Source organism: Camelus bactrianus, chromosome 21 (assembly GCF_048773025.1).
Source record: "Camelus bactrianus isolate YW-2024 breed Bactrian camel chromosome 21, ASM4877302v1, whole genome shotgun sequence".
Taxonomy (NCBI): domain Eukaryota; kingdom Metazoa; phylum Chordata; class Mammalia; order Artiodactyla; family Camelidae; genus Camelus; species Camelus bactrianus.
Genome location: NC_133559.1, coordinates 16,542,007 through 16,562,547, shown reverse-complemented (window position 1 = coordinate 16,562,547; position 20,541 = coordinate 16,542,007). Strand labels below are relative to the sequence as shown.

General features: G+C 45.6%; 1 protein-coding gene across 2 annotated transcripts; it reads left to right on the top strand.

Annotated features, from left to right (window-relative positions):
* Positions 1–1,174: 1,174 nt before the first annotated feature.
* Positions 1,175–11,140, top strand: CREG1 (cellular repressor of E1A stimulated genes 1). 2 transcript variants are annotated; one of them, XM_010953812.3, is made up of 4 exons: positions 1,179–1,605; positions 4,895–5,014; positions 6,309–6,493; positions 9,801–11,140. In XM_010953812.3, the coding sequence occupies exons 1-4, from the start codon at positions 1,252–1,254 to the stop codon at positions 9,802–9,804; spliced, it is 663 nt and encodes a 220-aa protein (XP_010952114.2). In that variant the 5' UTR covers positions 1,179–1,251; the 3' UTR covers positions 9,805–11,140. The 2 variants fall into 2 exon arrangements, with proteins under 2 accessions (XP_074205863.1, XP_010952114.2); XM_074349762.1 differs by lacking the exon at positions 9,801–11,140 and having other exon boundaries at positions 1,175–1,605; positions 6,309–6,497.
* The last annotated feature ends 9,401 nt before the right edge of the window (positions 11,141–20,541 follow it).

Here is a 20,541-nt window from a genome sequence, read left to right as displayed (position 1 = left end):
TTGAGGTGTTCACCCTCTTACCTGTAGGTGCAAGCAGTGTGTGTAACACCCTTTGGCCACCAGAGGGAGCTGGAGACTCCTATTCAGAGGAAGTGGTCCTGCTTCCGAACCCGAGCTCTGCCTGAGCTGCCTCAGAACCTTCCAGGCTGACTATGGGGAGGAGGAGCTCGAGACAGGAAGTGGAGGCGGGGCTTTGGCTCGCACACCTGTGGCCCCTCCCACTTGCTCACCTGACTGGCCCGGGGCAGCTGAGTGAGGTTACTTCACCTTTGTTGAACAGCTCAGCCTCAGAGGGCCAGGTTCGCCAGAATCGGCTTTACGAGCAGAGACACTCCCGTGCCAGCACCACCACGCAGTATTTATAACAACGATGAATGTGGGGCTTGGGGGCCAGGCCAGAAAGATTAGGACTCACTCTGAGGAGAGGTGACCGAAGCTTACAATTCTAAAGAAAGTATGTCAGGTGGTATGAGCTTACTTACCAATTCCCAGAGTATCAGAAAGAGGAAGCACCGCTGAAGGAATGGAAGGGACTTTCTTTGGAGGAGCAAAAGGAAATGCCCCTTACATGGAGTGAGGGGTCAGCAAGGGCAAGACATTTGTGAAACCACTGCCCTCAAGCCTGATGACTTTGGCCCACGTTTGGCTTCGATGAGTCCAAATTCGTGCACAGAATCCTGACCCTCCCCGAGTGTCTCTGTCTGAGAGGCTCCTGGGCCAGGAGTAGTTTATAAGATGTGAAACTGTGGGGTTTCTCTCCTTCCCACCGGGACGCTTGCTGCTCTTTGGTGTGGAGAGTGAAGTAAACAGAAAAGAGCATATGTAGAAAACTCAGCATTTCCTCTCGGATGCCAGATACCTATATCCAAAGGCACCAAAGGAAGGGGTGCGTGTGAAGAGGCTGGTTCTTTCCTAATAGTATGACGTGGCAGAGGGCCTAATTACTCTACGCCTTCGTTTTTTCATCTGTCAAACAAAACAAATATCCCGTTTAGGACGGTTTCGCAATCCTGACAGACCTGCAGAACAGAGCCGCGCGGCGCAGGAGGAAGGTGGATAAACAGCGGGGTCCCAGCAGGTTGCCGAGCAGGCCGAGGGACACGCCCCCTCCACCAGCACCTCGTACTCCGATTGGTCCCCCTCGGAGGGGGCGGGGCCTCTATGCCCCGCGGTGGGCGGGGCCCGGAGCGCTGGCCTAACTTTGGGCCCCCGTAGGCCTCGGGTCTGCGGACTCTCGCTGGAGTCACCGCCATGGCCGGGCGTGCCCGCGGGTCCGCGCGCGCCGTGCTCGCCTGCCTGCTGGCGCCGGTTCTTGTTGCCCTCCTGGTGGCGCCGGCGCGAGGCCGGGGCGGCCGGGAACACGCCGACTGGGACGCCGCCAAGCTGCTGCCGCCGCTGCCGCCCCGCGAGAAAGCGGCGCTCGTGGCCCGCTTCGTGACGAACGTCTGCGACTGGGGCGCGTTGGCCACCATCTCCACGCAGGAGGGGGTGCGCGGCCGGCCCTTCGCCGACGTCCTGTCGCTTAGCGACGGGCCTCCGAGCAAGGGCAGCGGCGTGCCCTACTTCTACCTGAGTCCGCTGCAGCAGTCGGTGGGCAACCTAAAGGTGAGCGGGCGGGGCCGCGCGGAACCGCGCGCCGGAGCGCGAGCCTTTCCACTGTTGCCTGAATTCTGCCCGGGAAGGAGAGCTGGCCTCTTACAGATGAGAATTTGAGCCTCGCCCAAACCCCTGCCTCTTCTCTCCCGCGCTGACCAGGCAGGCATTGCAGCTTCCCAGTTGTTGGGCAATTAAAATCCAGGAATTGCACACACGCCCTCGCCACCGCGCGACTCACTTGGGGTGAATTCTTGACCGGCACCTGGAGGACTTCTCACCCCCGAGTCGTCTTGGGGCACGGTGTCTCATTAACCGGGCTCCGATTATTAAAAGTTTTACGGGGTGTAGAGACGTTTGGGTAGTTTAGCACTTTGTCTAAGTGGCTTCAGGGATTTTCTTTCTTACCCCTCCTTCTGAATTAAGAATTTTCCCTTCAGCAGCAAGAAGTGAATGGCCATAGTGAATGATTATGGCAGTCTTTAGGCCTCGTGTGCACATCAGCTTCCCCCGTAGGGAGCACAACTGATGGGAGGGCCCTGTCTTCACCTTTGCCCACCTTTTGGGGCAGGACCAGATTGACACCTCGCTGGTGGACCCCTGCTGTGCCAAGAGCGGTGTCACAGGTTGGGAGACTAGAGCCAGACTGAGTCCAGGAACAGAGCCTGATTTGGGAAAGGGTCTCTATGACAGAAGATCCCAGATCTGAGGTTAACTTTGTTAATAAAGATAAGATGAAAAACCTGATAATTTGATGAAGCACCTGCTGTGTGCCATCCTGACCTCTTTCCACTCATCGTCTCATTTAATAACCTTCGAGGTGGGTATTACCATCCTCATACTGCAGATGAAGAACTTGAGACTTAGGTTAGGTAATTTGCCCAAAGACAGTAGCCACAATCGAATCTCACCGCAGGTCCATCTGCCTTCAAAACACAGGTCACAGACTGGTGGCCCATGAGCTGAATATGTCCCACAGACTGGTTTTCTTTGGCGCACGCAGAGCTCTGTTCTGTTTTTTTTAATACATTTGAGTTTGTTGCCAACATTCAAAAATTGAGATTGCAATTAAAAAGTGTAAATTTCGGACTTCTTGAAAAATTGGACAGTCTGTAACCCTGGGGACCTGCATTCTCTGAGCAAAACCAGAAGCAGCTGCCTCCTTTATCCAAGGCAATACACCTCCATTCACTATTTTCTTATTCCCAGCCCGCTCCCCTCCCTTAGACATTTGTTCATAGTGAGCTCATTCCACTCACTCCATCAGTGATGTTCAACCTTCGTTGCAAATACAGTCACCTGGGAAGATTTTCAAAAATACAATGCCAAGGTATTTTATTAAAAACTCATTTTATTAAAAGTTACCCCCCAAATTCCTCCCTGCTGCTGCTGCTGCTTTTTCTTCCTTAACAGATGCACTGGGATTGAACCCAGCACCTGGTGCACACCAAGCACACGTTCTACCACTGCGCTCTACCCGCCCCCTCCTCCCTGATGCTTCTAATGGTGGCGGGGTGGATTGTGCAGATTGTCGGAATGAGGAAACAAACTCAGAGGTGCAGGGACTAGTCAGGTAATGGCTGTCAGGTAGAATTTGAGCCCAGGTCTTTGACATCTCTAGAAAGAGACAGTGGTGAGGAGCCCACCCAGGGTTTCAGGTCATGATGTGATGGCAGTAAAAAGGCATGGCCTACACATCGGACTGAGTCTGACTCTGAGTCCGTCAGTTAACGCGACAAAGTTGTTAATTTCTGCTTTCTACTTTTCTTCCTCTTTCTGACCTCTGTCTTCTTCCTATCTGCTCCTGTCCACTCCACCCACCAGATTTACATGAACAAAATACCACTCAGAATTGCCCTCTTCCCAGAAACCTTTAATAACATCTATCTTCCTAGAGCTGCGTAAGATTCACCGGGGGTGTTTGTTAAAAATCCCGATACCTGAGCTGGGAATGGAGCCCAGAAATCAGCATTTTAACAGGCTCTCCAGACAAGCGGTTCTTGGAAAGCACGGACAGTTGCCAGCCTGCAAAATACAGTCTTGACTTCTTAGCTTGGAGTTAAACCACCCTTACTACCCAAACTCCCCCTCAGCCTTGTCTCCAACCCCCTCTCCTCAGAAAGCCATTCTTTCAAGCAAATTGGGTTTCTCACTACTCACAGTCATGTCTTATACTTCCCCAGTTCCGTGTTTTGCAATTACCATTCCCTTTGCCTTTAATGTGTCTTCCCACTTCCATCCTGATTTTGAATATCATACAAAGCTCTTTAGAGTTTCCATATCACTCCAGGCTGTGCTGACATCTCCTTACACTGAATTTCAAATACACTTAACTGTATCATTCACTTGGCAATTAGTTATGTGCTGCCTTTTGAACTCTTCTGTGCCTTTGTTTTACATCACTTAAGTTTTGTTTATGTCTGAATTTTCAACCAGATAGTCAACTCACAGAGAAGGGAAACACCTTATCTGAGTCACCCCCCCCCCCCATTTTTGGTCTCCTATAATGCCTTGCCTAATAGTCTGTAGATAGCAAATATTTGGCTAAATGATTCCAAGAAGATCTCTTTATGACTCACTGTTTTGATGGGTCACTGTGAGATGGCAAAATTCTCCCCACGAGACACTTGGCATTTAAAGCACTAAATGCAACATATGAATTTTGCTGTAATCTGTCAACAGTGCCTTTTAGGAAGCTCATTTCTGAATAAGAAAGCATTAGAAATTTTGCTTGCCTCACATTTTTTATCTAAGAATTCTCTTGTTGCCAGAGCAGAAATGAGCAACTTCTCCAGTTTTGAAATCACATGACAGTTTCTGCTATCTTAAGATAACCAAGAAGCATGATTCAGCTACTTTCTTGCTTAAACTGTACAATCAGCTTGTTGAGCCACAGTGATATTTTTATGCACAAGTTTCATATTAGATCTAATCCTTTAGATCTTTCAGTGAAGACTATAGATTAGCCTTGTATTTGGGTGGTACTGTAATTATAATTCCTCTGGTGAATACGGGACAAATTAAGAGTTTAAGAGAAAAAAAGTTAAAATAATTCTTACCAAGTCAGTTAATTTTAAATATGAAACAGTGCCCCCCACACACACAAATTTTTTGGAGCAAGGATCAAGATCAGTCTCTATCCAAGTAGTAATTTTCCTGAGTGGAACGTGGTGTTTTTCAATTCATTGTTTCACGGAAGCACGGTCAAGTTCTGGGAACAGTGTGTATGCAACCTGTGAAATTTATTACCTCTCCAGAGACACTATTTCACACGACAGGGTCTTCATTTTTCTCTCCACAGGAGAATCCATATGCTACGCTGACCATGTCTTTGGCAGAGACTAGCTTCTGCAAGAAATATGGATTTGATCCCCAAAGTCCCCTCTGTGCTCACACAATACTGTCGGGAACTGTTGTCAAGGTAAATCGTTATCTTACGAGAACAGACACTGGTTTTAGAAGAGCATCATCTTATTAACAATAAAGGAAGAGATATTTTGAGAATAAAATACAGTTGGTGATTGAGGTACACAGAATGTGTTCTAATATGTAATTTCATGAAAGCTAAAGGTTTTAATCAGTTGCTTTCATATAGGTGTTCAATAAGGTGTTTATGGGGAAAATGAGCTATTTTTTAAAGCTGAACAGATGTAACAGCTGTTAAGCTCCTGTATAAGGAACATCTGCTCAACCAAAGTTCATAGTCATGTTGTACACTACACAGTACTTCCCGTTCTGGGGTTCCTTGTCTCTGGATTTTACCAGCGACTGAGAGCACAGAGTGTACTAAGTGAGTTAACAGAGGAGTAACCATTATTAAATACTAGAAATGAATTTAGGCAGTTTGGGGTGAGTGCTAGAGAGAAGAGGTTCAGTAAAACCATGGGAAGGGCAGAGGATGAGGGGTCATGAACACTGATCCGACTGCCGAGCCAGAAGACCTTCCTTCCTGACCTTGTCAGTCATGAATCCCTCAGAGAAGATTTATTTGTGGTCTTTGAAATTCTATGTAGGTGCATCTCTGGAGTTGAGTGTCCTTCACTGGAGGAGAAAGGGGGAGGGGCACAGGTGCTCTTGAGTTCCGCTGTGCCTCTTCTACAGACTTTTACCCTTTCTGTACGCCCATCTCCATGTTTAACGTGTACAAGTTTTGGGATAAATGTGCTGATGTTAGATGGCATAAGCACTGGTAACATTTTATTATAGTACTTTGCATCAATTACTCTGATAGCTCAAAATTACCATTTAGCAGTGAACACTGGCACTCGTGGTGGCTTCCCACTTCATTATAGTATGTCATCACCAACATTTGAACTCTCCACTGTTCTCTGCATTTCTTCAAGCTCCTTTTACTTTCTCCTGATTCCTTAAGATCAGCATTTAGAGTAGATCTTAAAGGTTCTCAGTGCAAGGAAAAAAAAAAAAGAAAAGGAAAAAAAGAAGAGAAGAAAATTGTAACTGTGTGGTGATGGATGTTAACTAAACTTGTGATCATTTTGCAATATATGCACATATCAAATCATTATGTTGCACACCTAAAACTAATACAATGTTGTATGTCAATTATATATCCATTTTTTAAAAAATTAAACTTAAAAAATCAGGACTTATCACTAGACTCTTTAGGATTTGTAGAATACTAGAATCACATATTCTTAACAGGCAAGAAAACAAAATGTGACTGCTATGAGGTTTATTTTATATATGTCGTATAGGTGAGTGAGACAGAAGTGGACATTGCAAAGAATTCATTATTCATTCGACACCCTGAGATGAAAAGCTGGCCATCCAGCCATAATTGGTTCTTTGCTAAGTTGAATATAACCAATATCTGGGTCCTGGACTACTTTGGTGGACCGAAAATAGTGACGCCTGAAGAATATTATAACGTCACATTTCAGTAAGTATTTACACATCTTTCATCTTTGTAATGTTGCAGCCCTGATCAGTGGTCCTCAACCTAATTCTAAAGCAAGGTGGGGAGTCTTAACCATTTTGTGTACCATGGATTCCTTTGACAAGCTGGTAAGCCTATGACCACCCGCCAAGAACAATATTTTTTAAATGCTTAAAACACATGAGATTATGAAAGAAACAAACTACACTGAAATACGTGTATAAAAGTATTTTAAATGTGTAATATAGTCATATGTTGGCTTTTTAATGAACACGTTAAATAATAAAATCCAGTAGTGAGTCCATAAATCTTCTGTACTTTCAGAGCAGTGAGGACTGAAACAATATTTTAAGACCTCTGCAACAACTCTACCATGTTGTGCAAGTGTCTGTGATTGCTGTGTTTCTGTTGGTGGCCGTCACTGATAGGCCATCACCACTGTGGTTTATCGCCTACATTCATTGTTGAAGAAAACGAAACATTTCAGAGCGTCATGAATATGAAAACTTTTTTCCATCCCAGTTTCTCCCCACCCCAGACCCTCTGAACTCTATCTCCAAGCTAGGACACCAAGTGGAGACCCCATTTGAAGGCTATGCTTATGCGATCCTGGATGGAGCCCAGTTCTGACCCGTGATGGTGCATTTTCTCACGAGAGTCAGACCTGGGTGCTTCCGTGCAGGAAAGGAGCCCCATCCGGGTCAGAGCATGTGACGCCCTCCCCTCCGTCCCCAGTCCTGTGGGCCCTGGTGGGGTGGACATGTGGTGTATCCCACCGGCAAGCTGACGCTTGTAGGGAAGGAGCCATGGGAGAGAATGAGGAGAAAAACGTAACCTGAAGATGGGAAAGGGGTGCGATGCAGATTCTTTCCAATTAGGTCAGGGTTCAGATGAAGGAGCACAGGGACTGGTGTTTCTTCCAGGCGACACAGGTCACTCTGGCACGCCTGGCACTTCTAGGCCTGGTGGTCGGTGACACTAAGAACAGTAGCAGCAGTGTTTGTGGAGCGTCACCGGCTTGTCACTGATGAGCTCGCTGCACTCTCACGGCAGCCCTGTGCGTCAGGGGATGTTTTTCTTCATCTCTCGGGTGAAGAGCGGATGCACAGAAAAGTAAGAAACTTGCCTAACGTCCCACAGCCAGTCAGCGATGGCGCTGGGGTTCAGACCCCGGCCCTCCAGCGCCAGAGCCCTCCCCCGGCTTCTAAACTGACGTCACACTGCCCCTCTGGTCACCACGCTGGCAGCTGGCCAGGCTCCTAACCCAGTGTCATATGAACACCTTCTGCTTGTGGAGACGAGGGTGGGAATGCCACGCTAGCCCTGTGGCCGGGGTCTGGCTTCTTACATTGTTTATTCTTTTGTTCGTTCTTCGTCTGTTGCACAGCAATTCTGTGGTGCTCTGTTGGTTTCCCACCACAGTTGTCAATCTCTTCACAGCAAAGCTCAGGTTTTAGTTTTGTTGCTGTTTTTCCCTCTGTTCCAAACAGGGGCCTGGGACAGTGCACAGCACAGGCGTTTAGCAAATACTGACTACTGGTCAGGCTGGTAGCTTTGAGACAAAGATTTTCAACTTCTTTGTTTGATTAAAGAGTCCAGCCATCATGGCGTTTATTCCACTGCCGTGCACGCCAGGGCTAGAGATTGCCTTCTGGACCCAAAAAGCCATCTTCCTTTATAGGAAGACAGAGGTAGCAATTACAACATCATGGCCAGGCGACAAATTATCAAGCAGGATAGTCAGTAAGATGACAGGCCCACTCTTCGAGGTTAAATGTCACTTATGCAGGATGTAACAATGTCTGAAGTACAGTTATCTTTGCACAGATAACATGTCCAAGGGCAATGCTTTCTTTAATAACAAAACAAATATGGGTTTTCCCTCAAGTCTCCATGCTGAATGAGAGTATAATAGATAAATTTGAGGTTCTCACTTTATCAACACCGATGAGTGGATCTTTTCTGCAGCTCAGAGGTAAGAGAGAGCACTCTCTCCTGTCCTTTCAAGAGGAGGACAAAAGACTAGCCCCGCATGTGACAACCTCCCCACCCCCCTGGAGGCAGAACACCGGAATCCTAGGAATGGGCAGTGCCTTGAAGCTGACTTTCCCAGACAGGTGCCTCTGACTGTTGTTCATTTCAGAGCCCACGAATGGGTCCCCCACCATCCCACCCACCCAGCTTGCCACCAGAACCGTTTAACAGCCTGAGAGAATGTACAGTAGTATCTGTAGGGCCTTGGGAAGCCACTCCCAGGGGCTCGCAGGCACTCAAGGGCCTCCCCGAGTGGCAGCCACCTTGCCCCGTTTGCCCGGATGGGTTTCGGAAGGTGTTATTTCTCTAAATACCATAAAGCCACCTGCATTTCAAACCTGTTTTCACTCCGATGGGGTCTTTTGAGAGAACTTCAACACCAGGCCCATTTGGTAGGGCTCATACGGGGCCTAACTGAATACAGTTCGCCTTGCTGGACTGTTGGGTCAAGACCCACAAGCATATTTTCACATTGAATGGAAGGTTGAAATGTTTACCCGAAGTGTTTGCGGACATGCTTGAGTAAGTAAGCAGCTCTCTTAAGTATGAGCAGTTGCCTTTTCTCACTGTTAAGTCTGCGCAGCAGGCCTCCGGGACGCCCACGCGTTCCCTGGCAAAGACAGATGTAATTTGCCTTTCCCTGGACATGGATTTCCTGATGGCCGTGGTCAGGGCTGCAGCAGGGGAATGGATCAAGGTCACCTCCCTGGCTGGGCACTGGCTGATTACTGCTCTTTTGCCCTAGTGTTCGGGACGCCTTCGGTGTCTTTGTCTTTAAAACCTTCAGATACTCTAGAATGAGATGATCACAGCAGCCACGGCTGCTACTTTGTGTTTTGTCCTGGTAGCGTCTGCTAGTGTGTCAGCTGGGGTGCTGGCTAGGATGAAGACCCCTTGGCCTGAGCCTAAACCAGAACTCAGGGATCTGCATTTCAGCAAACTCAGGTGATTCTTAAGCACATGAAAGACGTCGAATTTTTTTTTTTTTTAAGAAATAGATCCCCAAATGGGTTTGTTTGATTGATTGATTTTAACACCTTTATTGTGATGTGATTTCTCTACAGCAAACTACATATATTTCACATGTACAATTTGACGAATTTTGACAGATGTATACACCAGTGAAATCACCAAGAATGTGGCTGAAATTAACTCGAGATCTTGAACTTTTACATCAGAGGTTTCTCTAGTCCTTCCCTAGAATGAAATAACTTTTTACCATCTGTCAACTCAGTTTAATGAAATAATTTTTCCTCCTCTGTCTTCCCCTCTCTAGGTGAAGCAGCATATGGTGAATTTAACCACACATGCGAAGCGTCTTAGGAAATTGCATACAGACTTGGGGCGCTTAATGTTTCTCTATGGAAAGCTTCCCAGAAGATTAACCAGTTTTCTGTCACATGCTGGTTTGTTTGTTCGCTTGCTTGCTTGTTTACAGAATTGAGTGGGATTGTTACTGGATTTCTTGGAAGATGAGATTGCTAGATATATATGTGTTTTTTCATATTTTAAAGCCATTTTCATAGAGACATCTTTTGTTATGATCAAAGGTTTTGTTCCATCACTCCCAAATGGTTTTCCAATGGTGATCCTTGTAAAGGGGCAGGTACCAGATTTAGATTGACCATTGGCGTTTGAAAGTACTCAAGTATATGTTCTCAATTCCTGGAAACCCCTGTGCTGGGGAGAGGTCGTCCCTCCCCAACGGCTGCTGCCTGAACCCATACTAAGGGGTTGGCACATGTTACATACAGTGCACCTGAATAAATCTTGCCAAGACAAACAATGATGAAACACAAATGGAACGTCCCACTCATGGTCCATTTCTGTCTGACAGTCCTTGAGCCAACGTAGGGCAAAACTATTTCTTTTTTTTCAAAACTATTTCTTATAAAGAACTTTTAAAAAAGCTTTTCAAATCCAAGGTGATAATTACCTAGAACAAATTAAGTTCATAAAATTTCCTGAATTTGATTTAACCAAAGAAGTTCATAAAACTTCCTGAATTTGGTTTTCCCAGCCAAGCGAACACTGTATAATCAGTTTCCTCCACTCAAAATATGTACACAGAAGCACACATATTTTTTTTTTTGCCCCAAAATGGGATTGCAAAAGAAAGGAGGGAATTTTGTGTGTCAGTTGTTTCGGGTGTTCCTTTACAAGTAAAGTTAACCTGGACATGGACCAGCTTAAACCAGGGCCGAAGTCCATCCCCCAACCACTCTCTGTAGCTTTTTTTTTTTTTTTTCATTAATGCTACTTTGAACACTGACCTAAGACTTCCTCAACTGCTTTAAATGGCTTCTAATGCTGTTACTACCTAAATCTGGTCATCAGAGGGACAATAACATGACTTTAAAAAAAAAATCACTTTTCTTCAGAAGAGAAGAAATTGTTTACTTTTATCACCTGTATATGCGATTTCAGATGACGATGTGAGATCCCTCATAAAGAGGTGTATCAGGAATCAAGCAACTGAATCCTTAAATGGCTAAGAGAGAGGAACTTGAGTACTAGTTTGAAAACAGCTTCTCTTTAAGAAAAATATGTCTTAAACTTGGTAGAATAAATTTCTTATCCAAAGCATTAATAATTAAAAGCATTATTTTAATGAAATGTGTTGGATTTATTTTCTTAAACATAGATGTTAACATTTATTACGTTTTGTTTCATTGTCCACAGTCAAAACTCTCCTGTGTTTTCATTTTAGTGGGCTGTTAAATGAACTTCTGGCTGCTCCAGAGCTTACAGTGAATAATTTGAGTCTTTCCCACCGGTAGACGTCTCCTTGTGCCCTAGAATTTGGGGGATGGCCAGAATGCAGTCTTTGTCCCGGGTCGTCTTCTCAGGGTTTTGGGTGCCAAGGTACCTTGTGATAGAATTAGGTTGAGAGTATCTATCTGTATTACTCCCTTCATACACTTATTGTGAGTTTTGTCTTCATCATTTGATACCATATAAAAACATCCGTGTTCAGATAAGATCCAATTATCACAAAGGAGCACTAACAGCTTGTTCTCAGCAGGTGCTTCAGATTCCTTGGCAGTTGAAATGTGCCGATTGTGCCCCTGTTATGTTGTAACTGACCACCAGAGGGCGCCGTAGACCACTTTTTGTGCAGGTGCCAGTTTCTTGCACAGCAGTCCGCTACCTCATCTGCAGGGATATGTTCCAAGACCACCCCCGGACACACACCCCTAGTGGATGCCTGAAACCTGATAATACCAAACCTATATATTATATACTATGTTTTTTCCTATACATGCATACAATAAAGTTTAATTTATAAATTAGGCACAGTAAGAAATGACCTGAATCGCCAGCACCACTACTCTTGTGCTTTGGGGCCATTATTATGTAAAATAAGGGTTACCTGAACCCAAGCAATGTGATACCGAGACCGTCGATCTGATAGCCCCGCCGACTGCTAGGTGACAGGTAGTGTATACAGCGTGGCTATGCAGAACAAAGGGAGGACTCATGGTATAAGACCTCATCATGCTGCTCAGAACAGCACACACAGTTCAAAACTTATGAATTGTTTATTTCTGGAAATTTCCATTTAGTATTTGAGAACTGGGGTTGACTGCTGGTAACTGAATCAGCAGAAAGCAAAACCGAGGCTAAGAGTGGACCACTGCACAACAGATCTGATCAAGCCCCTGAGAACGACGCCGGGGGCTGGGATGGGGGTGGATGGCCTCGATGCGATGACACCGAGGTGAAGGCGGCCCAGTAGGGCGAGAGGAGAAGCCGAGGCCTGGTCTTCTGCCACTGCCAATTGGAGTTCATGGATGTATCCCGCCCTCCCTCCTTGTCGTGTGCTTCATGACAGGCTGCAGAACTGGGACAGAGCCCTGACCTTAACCAGAGGAGGGACGAGTGTCTTGGATGGGGACTGGCTTTGGCCCAGAAAACAAGGCAGGCCCTAATCAAAAGAAGAGAAAATCAGAATTAGAAAGAGGAGCCCCAAACTGCTGAGCCCAGGCGGCTGTGCTTGGCAGATGTCTTGGCCTTGGATCTGTGCTCAGCTGGTCAAGGCCATTGTCCTTACCAGACCATGGCCAGTAGTCACGGTTCATTCTGTCTTCTAGTCTGGGTTCAGATTCCTCACAAGTATGTAGTGAGGTGGAGAAAAATCCTTTAAGACACCAGGCAGGGCTCAATGAAATCGGTGCATAAACAGTCTCGTTTTTGTTTTCTTTTTACTGAAATATAGTCGGTTTACAACGTTGTGTCAATTTCTGGTGTACAGCATAATGTTTCAGTCATACATGTACATACATATATTCATTTTCATATTCTTTTTCATTATAGGTTACTACAAGGTATTGAATAGAGTTCCCTGAGCTGTACGGAAGAAACGTCACTGTATGAATATTCGACTGGAGGTTGTTCAGATCATGTTTCTCTTCTTAGTAATATTCAGACTGTAGACCACAAAGTCATTGAGGAACCTCTACTTTCCTGTAGTGGGGGCATGTTTTCAGTTTTAGTACTGAAAAAAACGCTCTGCTTTGTATAAAGCCGGTAGGTCAATATTTTTAGGGAAATTCCAAACTGTCAACTTCAAAAAACCAGGTGCTCTATGTATTTTCATCTGAGGAGACAATGATAACTTAGGTCATTTTTAGAATTGAGGGAGATGTAAATCAGCCAGTAAAACTGTATCTTTTTCTTCATTTTTCCCCCTTACTATTAATTGTAAGATAGATATCTTTGTGTGATAAATACACAAGGTAAAAGCTTACAAATTCACAATCTCACCAGCCGGCATGGCTGCTAATATTTTGATGTGTTTCCTTCTAATCTTTGCTTCCATGAAATGTTTAAATATAATCAAGGTCATGCTGCACATTGATTGTGTGTCATGCCTCTTTTACTTAATCATAATCTTGTTATGTTGCTAGAAACCATAAGGATGGCTTAGAATGGCTGCAAATATTTCATGAGATCTACTTTGGCTACCAAATAATGGTCTGTATCAGCACTCTCTTGCTAGTGACAGAAACCCTAGACAAAGTAGTTTAAGCAAAAAGAGGAGTTCATTGACCTGAAGATATTCCTTCAGGACTCCGTCTTCATCTCCTGGCTCCTCTGTGTTGGTTTTAATGGCAATCAGCAATCTTAGAGCAACGAGGGCAAGGAGGGCCATTCCAGAATAATCCCTGTGTCTGGGAATCGGTTTCCCTCGTTAGCTGATCCTACATCCTGTGTCTTTCCCTGCAACTGGGGCTTCAGCTCAGCACCCATCAGAATCACAGAGACCAGAAGAATTTTGAAGTAAAGCTCCTGAAAGGAAAAAAGTCGTGTTAACTGAAAGGATACCAGACAGGCCAAAGCGAAGGGCTACCATTTTCTCCAGTGTCTGAACATTTAAGTTACTTCTATTTTTTTTCCCTGTTAAGAGAGAACTCTTCATGCATGAAGGATTTTCTGCATCTCTGTTTGTTTCCTTAGAGAGTTCCCAGCAGTGGAATTCCCAAGCCAAAAGCTGGTGGTACCTGTTACCCATTGCTCTTAAGAATTTATACCAATGAACAGTCCTGCCAGCAGTGTCTGAAAATGTTTATTCTGCACTGAATTTCCAGGTAAAAATCATATTGTGTTCTTTTAGTTGGCAATTCTTAGGTAGTGGTCACGTTGGACACTAATAATCTCAGTAGAGGGAAAGGAAATAGATCAGTGGTAGAGTACATGCTTAGCATACATAAGGTCCTGGGTTCAGTACCTCCATTAAAAATAAATTAATTAATTTTTAAAAATGTCAATAAGCACTAGTTGCATTGCTTTTCTTTGTTTCAAATATCAGTTGGTAAGTACAGGTTGAGTTTTCTCAAGAATGGAAATTATGGTTGTCATAGGATATAATTTTAGAGAACAGCTTCACATCCAGTGTTTTATCTAATCCTTGCAACAAACCCAAGTAGCAGGTGGCACACACATTATTTTCCTTACTTCAGGGAGAGGGTGGAGTCCCCAGATGGTTAGCTTGGGTGAGTTCATACTGTTGCCTGTCAGACCTGGTCCTTAAATCTAGCTCTGTCCCCAAGAATCCCATGACCCCTCAGCTGCTGGCGACATATGGGTCTTTGCCACTTGTATTAAAGGTGTGTAGTAAAAAAAAAAAAAAAAAAAAAAGACAAGGGCCATGTGTGAGAAAACCCCAGGCTTTCACAGGTAGTGCACTGACATCTTTGGGGCAGGCAGTGGGGGTATAGGAGAGAGTGTGCGCTCTGAAGCCAGGTGGCTGCTTTCAAATCCCAGCTCAACCGCTTAGCCAGGTGGCCTCAGGCAAAAGCTCTGCAAAAGGGTCCCCTCTTAGGTAAGTCAGGGATGATACCTAGGATGGGGGAGGAGTTAATTAGTTAGCATTAGTCTCCATCACCGTGTGGGATAGCCCGAGGCCACCCATGACAGGGATGCTCTGTAAAGGACCAAAGGACCAGGCATTTTCTCAGTAATAACACTGCAGGAAGGTCATCCCTGTCATGTGTCAGTCACTGGTCTCCCCTGGGCCTTGGGGGACACGCACCCCCGTCGTGTGCTGGGCATGTACCATGTGGGAGCAGAGCAGGGGTGGGAAGCTATGGGGCCTCGTGGTGAAATGTGGTCAGAGGTCAGGCCCCATGCGCCAGCTGTGGAAAGAGCCTGGAAAACGTAGTTTGACACGACAGCTGCCTTGAACTGCCCAGGGAGAGTCTGCCCAGAGGTGGAAAATCCTCTTTAATTCTCCCATCTAGGGCCAGACCAGCTGCACCACTGGAATTCAGGGCCCCCCCTTGGTCTTTTTTGGGGGGGGGGAGTAATTAGGTTTATTTGTTTGTTTGTTTGTTTTTAAATGGAAGTACTGGGGATGGAACTCAGGACCTCGTGCACGCCAAGCATGTAGTCCACCACTGAGCTATACCCTCCTCTCCCCACCCCCTGTCCCGCACCCCACACCCCACCCCCTGCCTGTCTTATAACCTTTCCTTCCCCTTAAGCTGGTGGCCATCCTAAGGGACTTTAAAGTCTAATGCCAGGACCTACTTGTCCCTTGCCAGCAGTCCCCGGAGGTGGGCCCTTTCAGGGTTGTTCCTGGGACAAGAAGACGCAGGCCTGTTTGGGGCGGGAGTCCTCAAGGGCCAGGCTGGCTTCAGAGAGGACCTTGAGCCAGCCAGCTGACTCCACTCCACACAAGCTCAGTTGGTCCTTCCTCTTTGCAAATGACATAAATGTGATCTGCATGAAGTCAAAGCATCTCCAGCACAATCAGCATGGGCCAAGCCCTGAAAAACAACAGCCAGGCCCCCATATAGAAGCCTGGTCACTGGGCCTGCTCCCTTGGTATGTGTGGCGGACCAGCAAGGAGCTGCAGGATCACAGCTCTCAAGATGTGCTCAGGGCAGCACGTATGACCCTGTGCCCCACCCTGGAGGGTGACAGCAGCTGGCAGGGCTGAAAGGGAAGAGGGCGCTGGAGAGGCAGGAATAATTAAACCGATATATAATTTCTGGATAGAAGACAGCTTGGGGGCCTTCTAGGTCAACGCTTTCATCTCTCTTTCTTTTCTTCTTTTTTCTTAAGTTGAATTATAATTGATTTACAATGTTGTGTTAGTTTGAGGTGTACAGCAAAATAATTCAGTTAGATAGATAGACAGACTTTTTCAGATTCTTTTCTGTTACAAGTTTTATAAGATATTGAATATAGTTCCCTGTGCTATACAGTAGATCCTTATTTATTTATTTCATGTATAGTAATGTGTATCTATTAATCCCAAACTCCTAATTTATCCCTCCTCCCTTTCCCCTTTGGTAACCATAAATTTGTTTTCTCTCCATTTCTGTTTTGTAAATGAGTTCACTTGTTATCATTTTTTAGATTCCACATATAAGTGATATCACATTGTATTTGTCTTTTCCTGTCTGACTCACTTCACTTAGTGTGATAGTCTCTAGATCTGTCTATGTTACTGCAAAGGGCATTATTTTATTCTTTTTTATGTCTGAGTAATGTTCCATTGCCTTTCATCTCTTTTTTAAGAGAAGAAATGCTCTTTATTTTTTCATGCTTTAATTACAAATACAATAAAGACCACTTTCTATGTGACAAATATTTACTGAGCTTCAAGTATATGCAAGGCACTGTACCAGCTCTCGTGGTAGCCCTCCAAGAGCTGCCTTTCTGACAGAGGAGTCCACAATATCTCTGTTTATTTCTCAGGATGTTTTTCACTCTCAAGTAATGAAAAATCCACCTAAAAATGTAGCCCCTTCATCTTATAGCTGAAGACACCAAGACCCAGAGAGGGAAAGTGATTTGGTCAAGGTCACACAGCAAATTAAGGACAAAGCGGGGAGCCAGTCCTAGGTCTATGCATTCCCAAAGCAGCAGCTCTATGTGGTGCCACACTGAGGGCTGATGGTTTGGTAGAGTCAGAAGTGGGGCTAAGCCATGGCAGAGGCAAGGAACTTGAGAAGATCCACTGCTTAGCATGAAGATGTAAGCCAGGCTCGCAGGTGCCCTGGCATCTCATGGTTAGAAGATGGCTCATTTCGGAAGGTGATTTTGCTTTTGCTCCAATGCCCAGGAACAGACTTTATACGACTTCTGAAGCTAAACTCATCCCCTCCACCAGGAACCACGTGTTCATAACAAATATGAGGCAGGTGCCCTAAGTTCTGACCTGGTGCTCGAGAGCTGCGGATCCCAAAGAGGAAGAACGTGGGCCCTGCTCTGGGACATGGGGCCTCCCCTTCCTGCCATCAACTCCTCTCTGTCTCCTACCCTCCCCACAGAGACTGGGACGCCCACACCCATTACCAGAAAGATTTTGCACACGGCATCTGTATGTCAGGATTGGCCACCTTACTGAGTCGTCATGGAGATTAAATATGAAATTAAATATGAAAATACCTGTGAAAGTGGCTCAAGCGTGAGGCTTCCTCAAAGCAGGAAAAGTTCTTTTTCCAGGGGAAGCTCTTTGACCATCAACAGCAACATTTAGCAGGTTATAACTTGTCTCATCCTTGGTAATATCTCTTTAATTTTACCCACACCCCAACTTTATTATTATTATTTTGCTATCTCTTGATATTTTTTAAATCTATCTTTGTGCAGTCGTTTCATTTATTTCTTTCTTGTGTTTGGGCATTAGGCATGCCTTTCCTCCTTAAGGTCTCAGTAAAGAAAATTGTGTGACTTAATTTTCTTAAAGACAAATAATCTTTTGGGGGGAAGGGCCCCTTAGGTAAAATCCCCACAAAGTAGACCCAGGCAAAATTGTGAAGTTCACAAGCATGTCTTCAGTGGCTCTGCATTTTCAGCACCTCTGATATTCCAGGCCATTTCAATTTCAAGGTACAGAATCAGTCAGATAGCTTAAGAAAATAGTTACTGGCTTAAGAGACGGAAAAACCCATGGGCAGGCCTTTAGGTATGGCGTGATCCAGGTTCTCAATGGATGCAGTGAGTTGTCAACCTGTCTTTATACATCTCTTGCTCTGCTCTCCTCGGGGTTGGCTTCATTCCCAGGCAAGCTTCCTCCATCAGGTGAGAAAGACAGATACCCGATCCTCACAAAGGGAAAAGGAAGGAGCATCTTCTCCAATAACACTTCTGTGGGAGACAGGAGCATAAGACGGCTCCAAGAGTTCCACACTGGTGTATATGCCCTGTATCATCTCCATGACTATGGGAAGGACCTGTGACTATAATGAGGTATCACTCCTGTGATTAAATCATGTGATTAAATTATGGCCAATCAGGGGAGCCCTTTAAAAGCAGAGTTTTCTCAAGCTGATTGCAGAAGAAGTCAGAGGGATGTGCTCTGGTTGGTCTGGGAGCAAGCAAACATCCATGTTGTGAACTTCTTATGGGGGCCACGTGGTAAGGAAATGCAAGTGTTCCCTAGGATCTGAGACAGTCCTTGGTCAATTATTAGCAGCAAAATAGAGACCTAGTCCTATATTTGTAAGGAAATAGGTTTGTCAACAACCAGTGACCTTGGAAGAAGATCGTGAGCTTCAGATGAGAACCGCAGTCCCAGCCGACACCTTGATTCCAGCCTCGTAAGACCCTGAGCAGAGAACCCACTTATGCTGTGCCTGGATTCTGACCTACATTACTATGAGATAATAAATTTGTGTTGTCTTAAGTCACTAAGTTTGAGATACTCTGTTATGAAGCAATAGAAAGCTACTACAACTTTCAAAAATCCCAGTGTATGAGTTAGAATCATTTGGTTACAAGCAACAGAAACCAACTCTGAGCAATATAACCTGAGCAAAAAGGAAGTGTACTGGAACATTTGCTCATAGAGCCACAAAACATGAACAGCTCCCGGGCTGGGTCCAAGCAGGAGAAATAAACAGGGGATGTTTCCAGGTCTTTTTTTCACTCTCCCATGATTTAAATTACAGGGGGAAAGCAGCTGATTGGCTCATCAAGACTGTAACCAAGGGAGAATGGTTGGTTCTTTCAAGCAAAATTGATGGAATGACATCATCAGCATAGCTGAGTAAGATGTCCCTTGTTCATGTTCCACCCTCAACAACAACAATCTGACATCCATCCATGGACAGAAGTGCCTTTGTGGGAGCTGTGAGATTTAGCACCATACACCAAGGGACCCGGGAGGAGTCTTGCTCACACATGTGTTGAGTGATAGGCATCCAGACCCCAGTCCCAGCTGTGGACCCTACGGTGGCCCAGAATTGGCTCTAGTCCCTCTTAGCCATGATCTGGGAGCTCCTGGAAAATGCTGTCTCAGACAATCACCCATAGACAAGAGAGCCTCTGTGGAAGTCCAGGTTCCAGAGGAGAAGACCAGCACTCTGCTAAAACAACAACAACAACAACAACAACAACAACAACAACAACAACAACAGAAAGAGTTTGGATGCACTGGAGTGGTTAAGAGGAACAGCTTTAATTTACTTGCATCATTCCTCGCCAGGGGTGGCACAGCTGAGGGATAAGAGACATTTTCTCAGCCCTGTGATTTCTCATACAGGGCAAAGTGAGATCGCGTGAGTGAGCACCCAGCTTCCCCAGCTGTGTGGGATGCTGCTAAAGAAGTTTATTTTCTCTCTCGTTCCATGACTGGGGGCCAGGAAAAGACTGGGCAAGTGGCAGATAGGACTCTTTGGGGCCATTAAAGTGATGTGGAACCTACTAAGTGAGTTGTGGGCACCATCAAGAAGCCAGACCATGAACCACGCGGGATGCCTTGCCTGCAGGTCCTCCCAACCAGCCCACGAACATCCCAGGAAGATTTTGGTAAAGGGTACAAACTCACAGTTACAAGATAATTAAGTTCTGGGTGCAGCATGGTGAGGCTGCAAAGACAAGCCCCACTGAGCTGTTTGGGTGGGGTCCTGCAGGGACTGGTGGCCATTTCTGCTCCAACAGAGACCCCTCAGGAAACAGCTGCTTGTCAGTCTGAGACCAGTCAGCTGAAGAGTGCATGAACACTGAGTCCCCAGACCCTGGAGAAGTGGTCCCTCATCAGAGAAAGCTTGGGAGTGACTGCCTCTAGAAACCCCAAAGGACAGAATCAAACCCCTTTTTGTGCTTCTTTCTCTGGTGATCAGGAGGCTTGGAATTGCTCCATTTAGCAGTGTCTGGATTTCCCTTGCTGTGTCCTTCTCAACAGTTGAGGCAGCCTCCTCCTCAGTGTTGGATTTCCTGCCATCCCTGATGTCACCATCCATCCATTCATCTACTCACACATCCATCCACAACGTACTGGGAGCTAAAGATTCATTCATGAGGAATAGCCAGAGCTTTCCCACTGGGAACTCACAGCTGCTGGTCATCATGTTCTACCTGGACCTTCTCTCAGCTCCTGTCCCTGTGTCCTCTGCAAAGTGTGGGCCTGGTTCTGGGTCCCCATCCCCCTTCCACTGCACTCACCAGAGCAAGGCTGGCAGCAGTGGGCAGCTATTATTTTATATATGCCTTGAATCCTTTCCCTTTCTTTATTCTATGACATGATTCTGATAGGACTGTTAATCATAGTGTCCCATCTC